Raw genomic sequence first — 15236 nt, 5'->3', positions numbered from 1 at the left:
CTTGCAAGTAATGATATGCTACTTGAGCATAAATCTCTCTCATTTCCAAGGCTCCTGTGCCGTAATTCTACCAGGCATCGCACCGTACGCGAAACAACTGACGAGTAACCGCAAGGTACGGTTGAACGATGCAGTATCCTCCAGAGCCGTATGCCCGTATAGTGTTCACGTTCTGCCTCCGTAACCTACTGAATACCCAGACCATGGAACTTGAACAAGCATTGTACCCCAGCTTTTGCACCAGACGATTGTATGGTAACGATTGGTTCCAAAGGCACATGACAAGCATTTGCAGCAGCAAACTGTACAAAATGTCAATTCTGGAGGCGTGAAAGCAGCTCGGACATCCACCGCCAGGACGAGTAGACTTGACTCACACCGGAATAGCTATTCCCTTGCTTGACATGCTGTCAAGGATGTCGTTCAGGGCTTGGCACAGCCCAGAAATCTGCAGGCATAAAGCAAAAATACCCCATCAGGTTGGATAGTTCTCAAGATAATAATAATTAAATTGGTTGGTGTTGGGTAGTGGATGCAAGCTTGACTTTATGTGGGTACGGGTGAGTGCAAGTGTGCAACTCTGTTTTGTGCATATTCCCATGACATAATATGAGCGAACATCTTGAACAGCAAACTTACCTGCTGGTCCCATTGTTGTAGCTCTTCGGTGTCATCATCAAAATGTATCACAGCTTCAACCTATGTGAACCAACAGAAAAATGTCGGGTTGAGCACAGCTCAATCCCTACAGTGAGTAAAGAATAAATCTGTGGCAAAACCACATGCATCAACATAAAAAAAGAGTCTCAAAGAAAGCAGAATATGCCAAGTACCTGATCAATTGAACCCCGCATTCTATCCTCATAAATCATCCGAGATGCTATCTTCTCAGCCTGACAGTGTCAAAGTATTGGTAATTGAATCAAGTTCAGAAATTTCCAAAACATACACTTTAATCTGGATTCGATGTATGCCCATGACATGAACATCCGTACCAAGACGTTCAATACAGTCTACATATAGTGTTTTTTCTTTAAATAAAAAATAAGTATACATAAGTTACGTAATCAAGCAACTTGAAGGATTCACATCATTTTTTAATTAAGAAAACATGTATATATAAGAGATGTAATCAAGCAATCAGGTAATTATGTATCATCAGATACTGGGACTAGAAGCTTGCTAGGCTAAACAAACATTCTCAGCTTCTTGTAAATGAGAAAATAATACATTTTATAATTTCTAGCTCTTCGCATCAATTTTCTCTTCGGAATCAATCAAACTACAAGGTAACAAACATCTCAGCAAAGGGACCTACCTTCCTTGGATCAATGCCCAATAATGTCCCAAGCTCATCAAAGCTGCAGAAATAAGGTGGGTTGGTTAGCAATTTGGCAAAAATAGATCCTAATTAATCTCAGTACCCATAGGAGAACCAATTCACCTGATATTTGTGTAAAGTTTACTGGCACTAAGGAGATTATGCTCAATCATTGCCCGGTCAAGCACAGTGGACTTATCTGGCAATAAAGCTTTCTGTAGTTTTATGGAAAACAAACTGTCAAGGGCATCATAGATAAGAACTCCTATTCATAAAGAGGGTATAGAGGTTCGCTAACTTGATGTGGCCTCAGCTCCTCTGCAAACGCATCGATTTCTGGTTTCCTCAAAATCCTTTCAAGATAAACCTGAAGTTTGGACAACAGAAAGCACATAGATTATCAGTAAAGTGAAATTACAATCCAAGTTATAATGCCTAGGGAGATAACACTAATATCACAAACCTTCTGCAGTATTGGGTATATCTTCAGCTTTGAGCATCTTTCATCCTGAAAGGGGCATAATAAAGCTATGATGCATCCCAAAGTCACAATTTAAACAAGATTTGCATAAGACGAATAATATGCAAAACAAAACACATTGAGAAAAAAGATAAAAAGATGATAGATACAAGTGTATCCCAGCCTCAAAGTTGTGACTAAAAATATCTACGCATTAAATATACCACAAACCAGATGATAGAATTTTTGTTAGGCCAACACATAGTTACCAGAACAAACCTAAAAACTTGATTAATTGGTATCTTTACCACCCCTTAACGGAGGACAGGTCAGAGGTCAATATTACAATTACACCAGAGTAAGCTAAATCTGCAACACAAGTTGGCTACTAACTGACATAAATAGGCCCAACGCAAATGATATAAGTTGAGTAAAGCACTTACAAACAATGTCTCTAGAAAGTTGTATGCTTGTATTCAGTTATTCACAATTATACAGCACAGCTGAGGTCAGATAGTACTGGCGCACAAACCAAGGACATTGAGATGTGCATACAAAATTAATACCTTGTACAGCGTAGCAAGAACACGGGAGCGTTGTGGACCAGCACCAGCCAATATTGTGCACGTTACAGCAGCACTAAGAGCTTGCTCTAGAGCATTTTCATCAATCTCTCTGACATCACATGCAAATTAGGCCGCATCAGAATGACAACTTATGGCGGGTTTTGAAGAAAATAAGGGAACAACATCACCATCTCATATTGCATAATCAATCAAGCACGACCAATACACAAAACATAGAAACGTTGCTTATATATGAATTAATAAATACATAAATGAAGTAAGACATAAGAATGAAGCTCGAAGTAATAGAAACTAGGAACCGGCAAGACAATGGATAACCATGCACAACAATTTTTTTTAAGATTGCAAAGAACAGAACATATTTCAGTATGGCCAAAAACTCTTACTCGTCTCCAATCTTGCGCTGTTCAATCTGAGAGATATCATAATATCGAAGCGCAGCTTCCAAGAATCTTCTTTTCAGATCCAAAATCCTTGCATAGCAGACCTTGAAAAATGTAGGAAAATATCAAGCAGAATCAGGCTTTGGTCCTCAAATGCAAAAAAAAAAAGGTTCCCAAAATAACAAACCTTGTACTGTAAGTTTAGAACTTCCTGCTGACTGTTGGTGACCAAAAATGAAGCCTTGTTGATAAAAGCCTCAGCATTCACTGCATCATCATCCTAAAAATGCAGAATTAAGAGTTAAGCACACATGACGCACTGACAATTGAACAACCAAATAGGGCTAACCTCTAAATAGAGTCGCGCAATCTGGACACACTTGGATAATTTGTTGGTGTCATCAAGCATCCTGATAAAAAGGAACAGGTTAGAACCACCACTTCAGCATGTAAAACTCTATTCATATCTTTGAAAACAGTAAAGATAAAAGCCAGCTTCTACCTTATCCCTGAGTCCAAGTCAATCCCACTAAGCATTTGCGCTGCTTTTGACCACTGCTGTTCAGACTCATATAGTTCTGCAAGCTTCTCTCTAATCACTACAACCTGTGGATGAATAATCAGCCAAATTAGATATAAAAATTGTTATAGTAAATACCTACAACTCACCAAACAAAGGTCTTTCATATAGTGAGCCACAAGTTATCTCAAAGACACCAAACATATAGAAACAAATATTACGAGTGCTTGTAGAAATCGATAACATATTAGTACAGTAGCACAAAACGACTGGAGAATTTCATTCTATGAATGCTACTAGAATTCTGGACCAAATTATTGATGTTTTTCCACTGCAGATTTTAACATCAAACAGATCTAATGTTTACAAGTTCAAAGCCTAACTTCTTTACATGCAGACAAATTCCATTGACTTCTATCATTGACATTGTGATAGCATAGATCAGGACGTGCCAAGTAAACACCACTTCACAAAAAGATTTCAGTGCAACTTATAGAGGATGATGAACAAAATAAGGTGTCATTGAGGTAAATTTTTTTCGACACGAGGCGCGCCCCATTTCCATTACTTAAAACGGAAATACGGATAGTCCGGCCCAAGGCCAAAGAAAAGAGGGAAACGGGGGATAGCCTAACAGCACGATCTGAACCTGATTCAGGACAACGACCACAGGTTGAGCACCCAGGATTCCTAGGCACACACAGCTAGCAGGGGTTCCCTACCTGGGGGTGGTGTCATTGAGGTAATTGACATCATTCCTTTTCTTTTTCTTTTTGACTTTTATAAAGACACGGTGTGGCTGTTATGGTTAAGCAGGAAATTGATCGCAAAAATAACATCATCCGACAGCTAGACACACATCAGGCTCTTCCATAAAGTATAAATTACAACTTGCACAAGTAGAACAATTTAACAATAACGCAAAAGAGTAATCTACCCATGCATGTATTTCCATATGAATGCACATGAGCATGTATCATGTGATAGCACCAATCTCCTGTGTAGTGCTTACCATAATTGTTAAAAGACACGGTTATGAAGAACAAGAAAACGGATGGATTAATGCAGCAACGAATTTGCAGAAAGTGGAAATGTGGCCACAGAAAACAAAACAAAACCCCAAACGAACACCACAATTTACTATACATCCATTATCTGTATTCCTAAAATTTCACCGTTTACTAGATCAATAAATATGAGTAGATTCACAGAGGATACACCAAGTCAATAGGCCTTTCTATCTATACCTAACATCAACCAAACTATAAAAAATGGCGGGTAAGGCTGGAAAATTTGAGAGCATCCCCCTGGCCCTAAAACTTGTTATATCTTTATTTTGGAAACTAAGAATACAGAAATAATGGTGGCTAGCATAATGGGGCCGCTTCAACTGTTGCGTTAACACTTCACTAACGTTATTCAAATTCCCAAATCATTATAACACATAATTATTTAGCATTCTAAAAGAGTTCAGTCAACCAATTGCAGTAAGCTATCAGTTCGATGTGTAGAAGCTAAAATAGTACTTTCTGGGATTTAAAATAGCATTCGCAGGGTGAAACCAAGTTGTCCTACCTGCTCCTCGAAGGAGACCACGCGCGGTTGGATCTGCGTGAGCGCGTAGTGGGCGACCTCCTTCTGCGCGTCGGACTCCAGCTTCCCAAGGTCCTGCGCAAACGTCTGCAGCAGCTGCCGCGACACCACGAGCGGCACCTCATCCGACACCACTGCAATCACACCAATTCCCACAACTTAAGCCACAAGAGAGCAAAATCTCCAAAAATCTACAGCTAGGGTTAGATCATAGCGCATTACTGTGGTCGAGGAAGCGCTTGGCCTGGGCGATGTCCGGCGGAGAAGACGAGAGGACGGAGGCGAGGATGTGGCGGTACTGCTCGATCTTCTGGCGCTGGTCGGCGATCGCCGCCGCGCTCGCGAGGGCGCTGTCCATGGCTTCGTGCGTCCCCCTGGCGCAGGTAGCCGGAGGGAAGGGGGTTGAAGGGTGTGGCCGGCGACGGAGACGGAGAGGGGGAGCTAGGGTTTTGGGGCTCGATCTGCGGCGATGGTGGCTAGGGAAGGAGGAGTTCTAGAACTGTTGGGTTTTGCGGAAAGAGTCGAGTCGTCGGATGATGGAATTGATGATACGGGCTTCCTTTATATTTGGGCCGGTTTTTTGGCTGGGCCTAGCTTTCGCTCAAATATATTTCTGTTGGGTTCAGATTCGCGCACAAGATGAGCTACTTCCTGGCCCATTCGAACGGCCTGAATCAAGAAACAATTTCCTCCCGAGAAAAAAAAAGAGTTGAATGCGTGAATGCAAAGAGAAAGGAAAAGTTGCATATGTTTCGGCTTGCAGTGATGTTATAGAATTTTCTTTTCTAACTAAAATATTTCTTTCGTTTGAAAACAAATGATTTATTTCGTTTCATTAGAACAAGTCCTTTGTCTAACAAGTACTTTATTTTATCTGACACAAGTTCGATGTCTTTATATCTGTATTCAAATATAAAAACACATTGCCAATGTATTATCCCAACAAAATGGCAGGCGGTATAACAGAAAAAGGTGCCGTAGTGATTAGATCCTTAAATACCATGTGGCCGCTAACACTATAAAACCTGAAGGAACTGAAGTGGCAAATTTAACTGCAGAAATACTACAAGGTTGGAATGTTCCGGGTAGAGTCGGTGTACGATCGCAAAGCCGTCTTCAATCATGTACTACAGCCACCACCAGCGCCGTATAGCTGAACGACGACCGCCGATACGGGCGGCCAACAGGCAGTTAATTCCGGCTGCCGGTACCACCTGCGAGGCTGCGCCCGTGAAGGAATCCGACACACCCACCACCACCACTCCACCTGCTGGCCCGTCGCCGGCCGCCTCATAACTCCTCGGCCCCGATAAAAGCTGCACGCTTCCTTGTCCAGCGCGAAACCGCATCAATGTGCATGCCCACACCCATCTCTAGGCTCTCGCTGGCTTCCTGGACCAGCCGCCCCGTCCAGCACGCGGCGGCAGAAGCAGCGACGGCTCCAATCACCTCGCCGGCGAGTTCAATGCGACCCCCGCCCTGCTCCCGCGCCATCGGCCCGTGGCACGGCCCGAGCCCCCCCTCCCCGCGGGAGCAACTGGCAGACGGGCGCAGGCTAGTGCTCCTACACTACAGTGCCCCCCGGCGGAGACGGCAGCAGCAGCACGCAGAAGCATCTGATGATCGGTGACAACCCAGGCAGGAAATTCAGGCGCGTGCGCGCACCAGAAGCTCAGAGAGTCATCAGTCGAAGCAGCCCGTTGCTCACCAGCAGTCTGCGTACAGTACACTGTAACCGTGCCAGCCAAACATTGGCACAAGGCGAGACCGCTGGGACGGACTGGTGTGCCGTAACAAGTTGCAAACCATTCGTTCAGGGCGAACAAGTTTGCCAAGAACGGTGGCCGTCGGTAGCGCGCCGGAAAGGCCCGGCGAGTGATACCAGCATAGCCAGAGCCAGTGTCTTTCCGGATATGATTGTTTTCGGGTCAAGTTTTTGCAGTAGGTGAGGTGAGGGGGCTATCACTTTGCCACTAATTCAGAACACTGACGAGTCACGAGTGAGGTGGAGTTAATCGAGTTGGTGGATCGGGACCCCCCCCCCCCCCCCCAAGTTATTACGAAATCGTGTCTCTCGATGGACTCGGCTCTCCGCGAGCTCTCCTGCCCCTCCAGCTGAAGCTTTTTCTAAGAACAGAAATGTGGGAAAGAACCCAGGAAAGGCTTTCAGGTACGACCCATCAGTTTTGGCGGACAACTGCAGGCATGGGCGATTGGGCGTGGCAGGCTGCAAGAACAGCGAGGCTACGCGAGGTGTTACCTGAGATGGGAAGGACGCCTTTGCCACCTGACATGATTACGAAAGGTAACCGCACCAAAAAAAAAAACTACGGGCAGCATTACGGTTAACCAAACAAGGTTAATATGAGATCACGCCACCTTATCTTCATGTGTGCACGTTTACAAGTGACAAGCCGACAAGCGCGACGATGCCTGGAATTCGGACACGCTGGCGTACGCTCGCATCAATTGGTCAGAGCAAAACTGCATGCCCAAATTGACGGCATGGGGTGCGTGAGCAACCTGCAAGCGTGCCCATGGGATATGGATTGACATCTGCTATAACTCATTTCGCCAAAAAAAAAGGAAAAAAAGAACATATCCCGTCTACGCTTTGCCGGCCAGACCATTGCACGACGCATCCTGGGACACGAGGATCCATCAGCCGGTGCCCCCGGTACTCCTAAAAAACCCGGGGAGGAGAGTGATGGGCCAAAAAGGCTACAGTCAGAGCTACCACCTTGTTTACGCGCTATGTGATTTACGTAACACGCATGTGCGTCGAGCACTTCCCAAGATTCACCGCACCGTTTCCTCTTTAATTAATCATCAACGCCGCAAATCGCTGAACAGACTCCGAATCCTCCCTGTCCATCCACGATAAACAAACACGCAGACCAAATCAAACGCTTAAAATAAGCAGATGCTGACAAAGGAGCCGGTTCACAATCGCACCACCAAACGAAAAGGCGAACACTTCCAGAACCCTGCTTCTCCCGAACTCCCAACACCACCAGGTGGGCCAGGCCGTCCCTGAGGCCCCACCGGTCAGCGTCGCCGGCGGACGGTGCCGCCGATCAGCGCCGCGCTCTGACGGAGTAGGCAGACAGCAACACGTTAAGAATTAAGATAAGTGGTTACGATAAGCTAACCCGCCTGCCTGCCCCCAACGACACTCTCCCAGAGCGGTTACTGAGCTAAACCCGATAGAGAAATCCAGCTGGAAGGATCGGACGGAGGAAAGGCGAGCCAGCCGCGTTAGTCAATGGGTGGGATGATGGCGACGCCCCGGGAGGAGAGAACCCATGCCGGCCCTTTTGGTCGTATCTGCCTCCTCCGCCGCGTCATCTCAGCCAGCTTCGCGGCGGTGCCAGTGGGGTGCCCAGGCACATCGTCTTCAAGCGCTACGCCGTAGGCTTTGGCCGCTCCGATTATAAAAACTCTGGACGTGTTGGATTCGATCTGTTCTTTTCCTGAAGCTACGAGTGCGAGGTGTGGTTTGTGTCTAAATGGTTGCTGCTTTTTTTTATTTTATACTTTCTAATGATGCAATCATGCAAAGAGACAGAGACTTGATCACTGTAAGGCCCTACTCCGTACTTGATCTCCATCCCAGAACGTGGACTTTTAACGACCTCTATTCTAAAAGGAATGCAACTCTTATTTTCGAAGGAGTCAAATAATTGTAAATTTGATCGGATCTATAAAAAATCAGTAATATTTGTATTTTCAAATAAATTTAGTATAAAAATATATTACATAATTAATCTAATACTATTTATTTTGCAACATAAATAAATACTATTTTGTATAGATTTGATTAAATTTGAAATTATTTATCTTCTCGGTAGGTGAGAGTTGCATTCTTCGGTAGTACCTGCCTAGCTTTCAGTCTGTTCTTTTCTTTTTACAAAAATTCCAGACAGTGACAATCTCACAAGTTGTATTTCTTTATCTTTGCCGACCGCATACTGCAAAAGGACCAAAATAAGCACTATAGACGTTATAGACCATTGACTATTTTTTTTAAAAAAGGATGGGAACTGTTGACACATAAAAACAGCAATGTAGCTTTTCAGATGCAAACACCTATCTTTTACATTCTAGCTTTTAACGATTCAGTTTTTACAATGCAGCAGTTAAACCTGGCTTCGATCGAGGCAGGACCTAACTTGAACGAAACAGTCTGTGTTCGATTTTGAGTTTTTGGCCGTGCAATTTTTAAATGTAGAACTTCATTTTGTGCAAGTGCATGCTCAACATCAAATATGTTTGGACCTGGAGTCAAGATGCGATATGCTGCTTGGACCTTTTGTCTGAAGAGACCGTCCACATGGTATCTGCTAAAGTGAGAGGCCGTATCACAATGAGAAAAAAGATTTGAGACGCCTCTCAGTAGTACAATACGTAAGGTTTTTAGCTTTCACAGGTCGCCTTTCTGCTTTGCTCTTTGCTCTTTTATTTATAACACACCGGCGATGGCGTACGGATATGGAGCACGTACAATACTGAAGCGCCATAAGAAAAGATCAGGAAAGAGAAAAAACTACCCTTACTTTGCTTGCTGCAGAAAGCTATATGCAGTTGAAGCACGGCCCCGACATACTCCAAACAAAAAAGCAGCGGTCATCCAGGCAACCAAGCAGATGAACGCCGTGGAAGTAATAAGATGCCGTTCCCCCAGCGATCCCCTTTGATCGCAGTCCGGCCAAAACCAAAACTCGTGGGAAACGAGACAAAACAGCCGTCCTCTTTGGATGGCGATGCCCAGAACCCCTCGTGCTCTTACGTCAAGATGTCGAGGCTGCCGGGATCCTGGATAAACTTGCGCCATTGTAAGCAACCGTCTTCGCTGGTCCTAGCTATTTGCTGCTGCTGCCCTTCTCCGTCTCTCGGATACTGATGTACCCGGCGGGCGGCGGCGGCGGCGCCCCCGGTAGCCCAGCTTATCCCCATCGTCCGACCCACGTACGTCGTCGTCCTCGACTTGGAAGCACTAGTCTAGTAGTCTTCCGCAGTAGTTGAATGTAAGGCAGATTTGAAAATGACATACCAAACCGAAACCAAATTCAAACATGTTCTCAAGTTGGGAATACGAATCACAAGTGTGGCTATAAGACGGTCGCATCATGCTCTTTCACCAAACCGCACATGGACGCGAGGAGGGGCAAGTAGTTGCTTTACGAGCTGACGGTACACCAGGCACCAGCACAAGCACCAGAATTCCATCACAAGCAACGCAATCAAAGCTGAGGGTGACGCGCGCTCGATCACTCTCCGCAAACAGTGCTCGCCCCCAGCCTTTTCCGCCTGCCCGAAACAACCCTCCCTCAAAAAGAAAAGGAAAAATCGCCGAAAACCCGAGGAATATTAGCCCCCGCGCTACACGACAAGGCGCCTGCCGGGCTGGGCGCCCCGCTTGACTCCACTAGCGGAGATGCCCATCCCGTCCGCCGCCTGCGCCCACGTGTACGGCGGAGATCGCTACACGGCACCCCTCACCGCCCCGGTGAGCTCACCTTCCCAGACTTAATGCCACCGCGCTCTCTCTCTTGGCTTCCCTTCCGTTCCTTATCCCCCGTCTTTTTTAGCGGCTTCTGCGGCTGCTCCCACCCTTCCCCTCCTCTCTCTCTCTCTCTCGCGCGCGCGCTCGCGCTCTCGTCAGCCGCCATCCCTAGCTTGCTTCCCTCACAAGCACCCAGGCGGAGCGAACCAGCCGGCGACGACCGGTGGTTGCCGCCGCGGCCGTCGCCGCCCCGCGCTTTTTATGCTCGCGGCTGCTCGGTTCGTGGGCTCCGGTAGAGTGCGCTGCGATCCTCTCGGCCACGGACCTTTCTGCGGGAGCGAAGATTCCGGTATGGAGGTGGAGGCGACGCCCACGACGGCCGTGTCGGCTTCCGGCGGGGCCGCGCAGCTCCCGCCGCCCGGCCCGCCCGCCAAGAAGAAGCGTGCCCTCCCCGGCATGCCAGGTGATTGATCTTTTCTATTTTGTTTAGTCGTCGTCTAGTGGTCCGAGGTGCGTGCCGGGTCTAGCTCTTTGTCGTGATCGATGGCGACGGCGCCGTGGGTGACGGTGGTGGCGGTGGTGCAGATCCTGACGCGGAGGTGATCGCTCTGTCGCCCAAGACGCTGATGGCGACGAACCGGTTCGTGTGCGAGATCTGCAACAAGGGGTTCCAGCGGGACCAGAACCTGCAGCTCCACCGCCGGGGCCACAACCTGCCGTGGAAGCTGCGGCAGCGGAGCGGCAAGGAGGCCCGGAAGCGGGTGTATGTCTGCCCGGAGCCCAGCTGCGTGCACCACGACCCCTCGCGCGCGCTCGGCGACCTCACCGGCATCAAGAAGCACTTCTGCCGCAAGCACGGCGAGAAGAAGTGGAAGTGCGACAAGTGCTCCAAGAAGTACGCCGTGCAGTCGGACTGGAAGGCGCACGTCAAGACCTGCGGCTCCCGGGAGTACCGCTGCGACTGCGGCACCCTCTTCTCCAGGTCCGTCCGGCCACACCACCTCAATTTGCTCTCCTCTCCGGTCCCCCTCCCTGCTCATCAATTGCTCCTCCACCCACCAATTCCGTTGACTGACTTGGGGTTCGCCGTGCGCACGATGCAGGAGGGACAGCTTCATCACCCACCGCGCCTTCTGCGACGCGCTCGCCGAGGAGAGCGCCAAGGCGCGCGCGGAGGTGCCTCCCGCCGAGGAGGACGGGGGCTCGGCGGCCGCCGTCGGTCCGCCACCGGCTGCGCCGCCAACTCAGGAGGCCGTACCTGCCTCGCCGGCGCCGCTGAGGCAGCAGCCGCCCCCGCCGCCGCCTGCGCCTGCGCCGCCTCACCGTGCGGAGCAACGTAATGGTCAGTCCACTTCTATCCTTATCATCTTCTAGCTGTGCCCTTGTCTTATTGTGGTCAAATTCGATAGTCCTTGTAGCAGTACACCTTCAATGCATGTTTGGGTTTGGAATGTCATGGGGGGGGAGATGGAAGGAGAAGGTCTCTCCGATGGTTTTTGTCAGGATCTGGGAGGGCTAAAAAAAATGCGACCTTGTCCCAGAGCCGGGGTGAAGCACTGCGTTCTTGCACGCGTCTCGGAACTCGATCGCACCATTTCTCACATGCTGCCCCCACGACTTCACACGAGGGAGAAGGCGGCGAAATCTCGGGGCCGCGGGGCTGGATTGTTCTTGGTTTCTTTCTGGGATCATGCAAAGGTTCTTCTGATCACGACATCCACCGCGGCTTTCTGAACATTGAATCAGATGATAAAAAAGTGCGCCCACGAACACATGGAAAAGATCCCATCATGGCGCTCGCTGCTTTCTGCATCTGTCTTTACTGCTCGGGCTTTTAGCGCTTTTTTGCACTAATCAATCCGGTCTGAATCTAGTCCTTGCTCGTGATTTGCTAATGCTTTGTTGCAATGCATGCAGAGCCGGAGACGAATGCGCCTGAGCCCACTCAGTTCGCGCCGCCGCTGCCCTCTCCGGCGGCGGCGGTGCCGGTGCTTTCGCATACTTCGGTCACAGCTACCAATGTCAGCGCCAGCAGCAGCAGCAGCAGCGTCGCGGGGACATCGCAGAGCCTGATGGGCGGCATGTTCGCACCGTCGTCGATGGCCCCATCGCCGCAGTTCCCGGACCTCGGTGGCGGGGTTGGCCGCCCGGAGCGCGCTTTGGCGGCCAAGCCCCCATCACTGTGCCTTGCCACGGACGCGTCGTCCTCAATCTTCTCGGCACCAGTGACCGCTGACCGGCAGCAGTTTGCGCCGCCGCCGCCGCCGTCCCCGTCGCCGCACATGTCCGCCACCGCGCTGCTCCAGAAGGCCGCGCAGATGGGCGCCACGTCGTCAACCTCCTCGTTCCTCCGCGGGCTGGGCCTCGACGCCTCCTCGTCATCGCCGGGGTCCTCGTCGTCCGGCCAGCAGCACCACCACGACGCCATGCAATTGTCGCTCCCGGAGACGTCGCTGCAGCAATGGCCCCCGCGGCTGGAGCAGGAGCCGGCGCCGATGCTCTCGGCCGGGCTCGGCCTCGGCCTGCCGTATGACTCCACCGGCGCTCCGGTGTGCCTGCCGGAGCTCATGATGGGCCAGTCGTCGCTGTTCGGCGGCAAGCCGGCTACCCTGGACTTCCTGGGGCTCGGGATGAGCCCGACTGGCGCGTCGGCAAGCAGAGGGCTCCCCGTGTTCATGCAGCCCATCGGCGGCGCCGTCGGGATGGCCGGGACCGGCGCCGGCGCCGCCGAGACGTTCGTCGGCGGCCGTGGCCCGCAGGCGACGCCGTGGGAGAGGAATCCGAGTACCTCGCCCATCCTGTAGCAACACTAGCTAGCTAGCAAGTAGCGAACCCCAACCCAAGCGCTGTGATTCTGGGCAAAGGAAGGATCGTCGGAGGAAACAACAAACAGTAGAAGCCAGGTTCGATTAGCAGCTAGCAGTCTCTTCCGCTGTCTGTTCTCGCTGTTCTTTTGTTTCTTTTTAGCTTTGGTACCAAGTCACAGCGAGTAAGCTGAAAGGATCATCTTCGTCCCAGTTCTTTCTGTTCTGCTCTCCTCTCGCCCTTGTCGCCCGCCCTTGTCTCTTCCCGGTTGCTTCCATGCGCTTGTCGTCTAGCTGATCACTGCCTCATCGCCTGATCGGCATTTAAGCCCGGCGCTGGGGGCAACCCAAAAGTGGATCGCGAAATTAAATGGGAATCGGTGCCGCCTGGGACACGATTCCGCAACAGGTGATGATGAACATTCAGGCTGGCTCCCCGTGTCATCAGACTGACACCGTTCCTCACGGCACGGTTTCTCCCTATATCAATGACGGTTCTCTGTGGCGGCAGGTGCATGCATGTGTCTCCGGTATCTGCTTTTAATAGGTTATCACATTGGTGTAGCAGTGTATTCTTTCGAGGTGGTTGGCCCCATGACTCCATCGACCGCTGACCGCTTCTTTGTTTAGGCCTCCAGATTCTGATGATTATTGCAGCATCCTAGTACGTTAGTACTACCAGCAGCTTGACTGGCGGTTAACTTCTTTCAGAACAACCGTGGCAGAACACAGACGTCTGAACATTTGGTAAGATTGCTTGGCATGTCATGGTCCGGAGCAGCAACGACTGCGGCAGTGTAGAGAGAAATCAGGGATGAACAACTCTACAGAGACAGGTCGTGCTCACACGGAACAATTAGTGGTTCGACCAGCAGAAATTGCGAGAGGCAGCGAACCATGCGTCGTCTCTGTCATGAAATGACGAGGTTGTATCGCAATCGGCGATGCGCAAGCAAGCGGAGGGAACGGGCGGCGTGTGTGAATCAGCAGAAAATGACGGGGGCACATCGTCTTCATACGACCGCCGCCTCGTGCTGTGCTCATGGACTTCGTTTGCTCTCGTGGCGCTGCTCTTGCTCTTGCCCGTTTGGAATCATGGAGGTAGCTGACTAGCTGCTGGACGGATCGTGGTTCATGGATGCCTTTTGAGTGGCAGGCCACAGCGCTTTCGACCGCCTCTGTAGTCAGTAGTCAGTACTCGTTGGATTGCTTTCAACTAGTGTGTGCGCCGGCCGGAGACGCAGACTTTTCGCGTGCGCCGCATGTGCGAGGCAGGTCGCTGTGCCTGTACTCGGTTCGCGGCCTGTGATCGGCTGCCTACTTTGAATCCCTGCAGTGAGATGCAGACCGGACTGCGCGGGTGGGTGGCTGAAGGAGGCAAAGGTGGGGCGGCGAGTGGCGCGACTCCGACCCGTTGCATTCATGCTCGTTTGCTCGATCTGGCGCGACTCCAATCTGGCTTGTGGTTATGCCGTGGAAGGGAACAATTGTCCGCGGGAGCTCACATCACTGATCAGGTATTCCCGGCATTTCTGCCCAGCAGGAGCAGCCGCACTCAGAGCAATTTATTGTCATGATGTCAGGAGAAGTATTTTTCGGCGCAAGTACTGACAAAGATACTTTCTTTGCAAACCAGCAATTGCGGCAAGACCCATGGCGCGAACAAAAGAATCACACCGAGCAAATAAAGTTTCGGCTGGGTTGCCTTAAATTAAAAATACAAAAAAAGAACCCACCCAATGGCGGATACAATGGTGAAGGCCATGAGAGATGGCTGGAGGCGAGTAGCCATGTACGCTGGCACCAGAGAAAGAGGGAGCGTACATGCGAGCTACACAAAGGGTTGGTACTTCAGTCCTCGTAAATGTTCTGTAAGCAGACCAGCGAGGTATTGTCATATTTACTATTGGTAGGTGTTCCATTATCAGCTCCGAGAGACCAAGAACACTCCGACGGCTGTCAATCTTGTCCGTAAGCGCCCTAGGGCGCGTGACGGGGACCGGAGGTTCCATCAGCGTACAGTCACCGTCGCCCCGGATTTCAGCGCGCGTTGGCCCGCTCC

The 15236-nt window shown here is 50.1% G+C and overlaps 2 protein-coding genes across 4 annotated transcripts; one reads left to right on the top strand and one right to left on the bottom strand.

Moving 5' to 3' along the window:
• Positions 1-8: 8 nt before the first annotated feature.
• On the bottom strand, positions 9-5405 carry LOC112874529 (COP9 signalosome complex subunit 4). 2 transcript variants are annotated; one of them, XM_025937901.1, is made up of 14 exons: positions 5087-5405; positions 4847-4998; positions 3254-3357; positions 3101-3161; positions 2939-3031; positions 2755-2855; positions 2348-2456; positions 1785-1829; positions 1620-1688; positions 1445-1536; positions 1319-1361; positions 834-893; positions 640-699; positions 9-448 (listed from the first exon to the last, which is right to left on the bottom strand). In XM_025937901.1, exons 1-14 carry the CDS (start codon positions 5220-5222, stop codon positions 374-376), a joined length of 1200 nt encoding a protein of 399 aa, XP_025793686.1. In that variant the 5' UTR covers positions 5223-5405; the 3' UTR covers positions 9-373. The 2 variants fall into 2 exon arrangements, 1 of the variants encoding a protein (XP_025793686.1); XR_003225000.1 differs by having other exon boundaries at positions 214-448; positions 640-745.
• Positions 5406-10452: 5047 nt separating this feature from the next.
• LOC112878018 (protein indeterminate-domain 2-like) lies at positions 10453-13395 on the top strand. 2 transcript variants are annotated; one of them, XM_025942403.1, is made up of 4 exons: positions 10453-10833; positions 10956-11352; positions 11474-11712; positions 12288-13395. In XM_025942403.1, exons 1-4 carry the CDS (start codon positions 10632-10634, stop codon positions 13172-13174), a joined length of 1725 nt encoding a protein of 574 aa, XP_025798188.1. In that variant the 5' UTR covers positions 10453-10631; the 3' UTR covers positions 13175-13395. The 2 variants fall into 2 exon arrangements, with proteins under 2 accessions (XP_025798188.1, XP_025798189.1); XM_025942404.1 differs by having other exon boundaries at positions 10454-10880.
• Positions 13396-15236: the final 1841 nt, after the last annotated feature.

This window comes from Panicum hallii, chromosome 9 (assembly GCF_002211085.1).
Source record: "Panicum hallii strain FIL2 chromosome 9, PHallii_v3.1, whole genome shotgun sequence".
Lineage (NCBI taxonomy): Eukaryota > Viridiplantae > Streptophyta > Magnoliopsida > Poales > Poaceae > Panicum > Panicum hallii.
The sequence above is the reverse complement of the archived record's forward strand: the minus strand, read 5'-3'. Positions and strand labels throughout refer to the sequence as shown.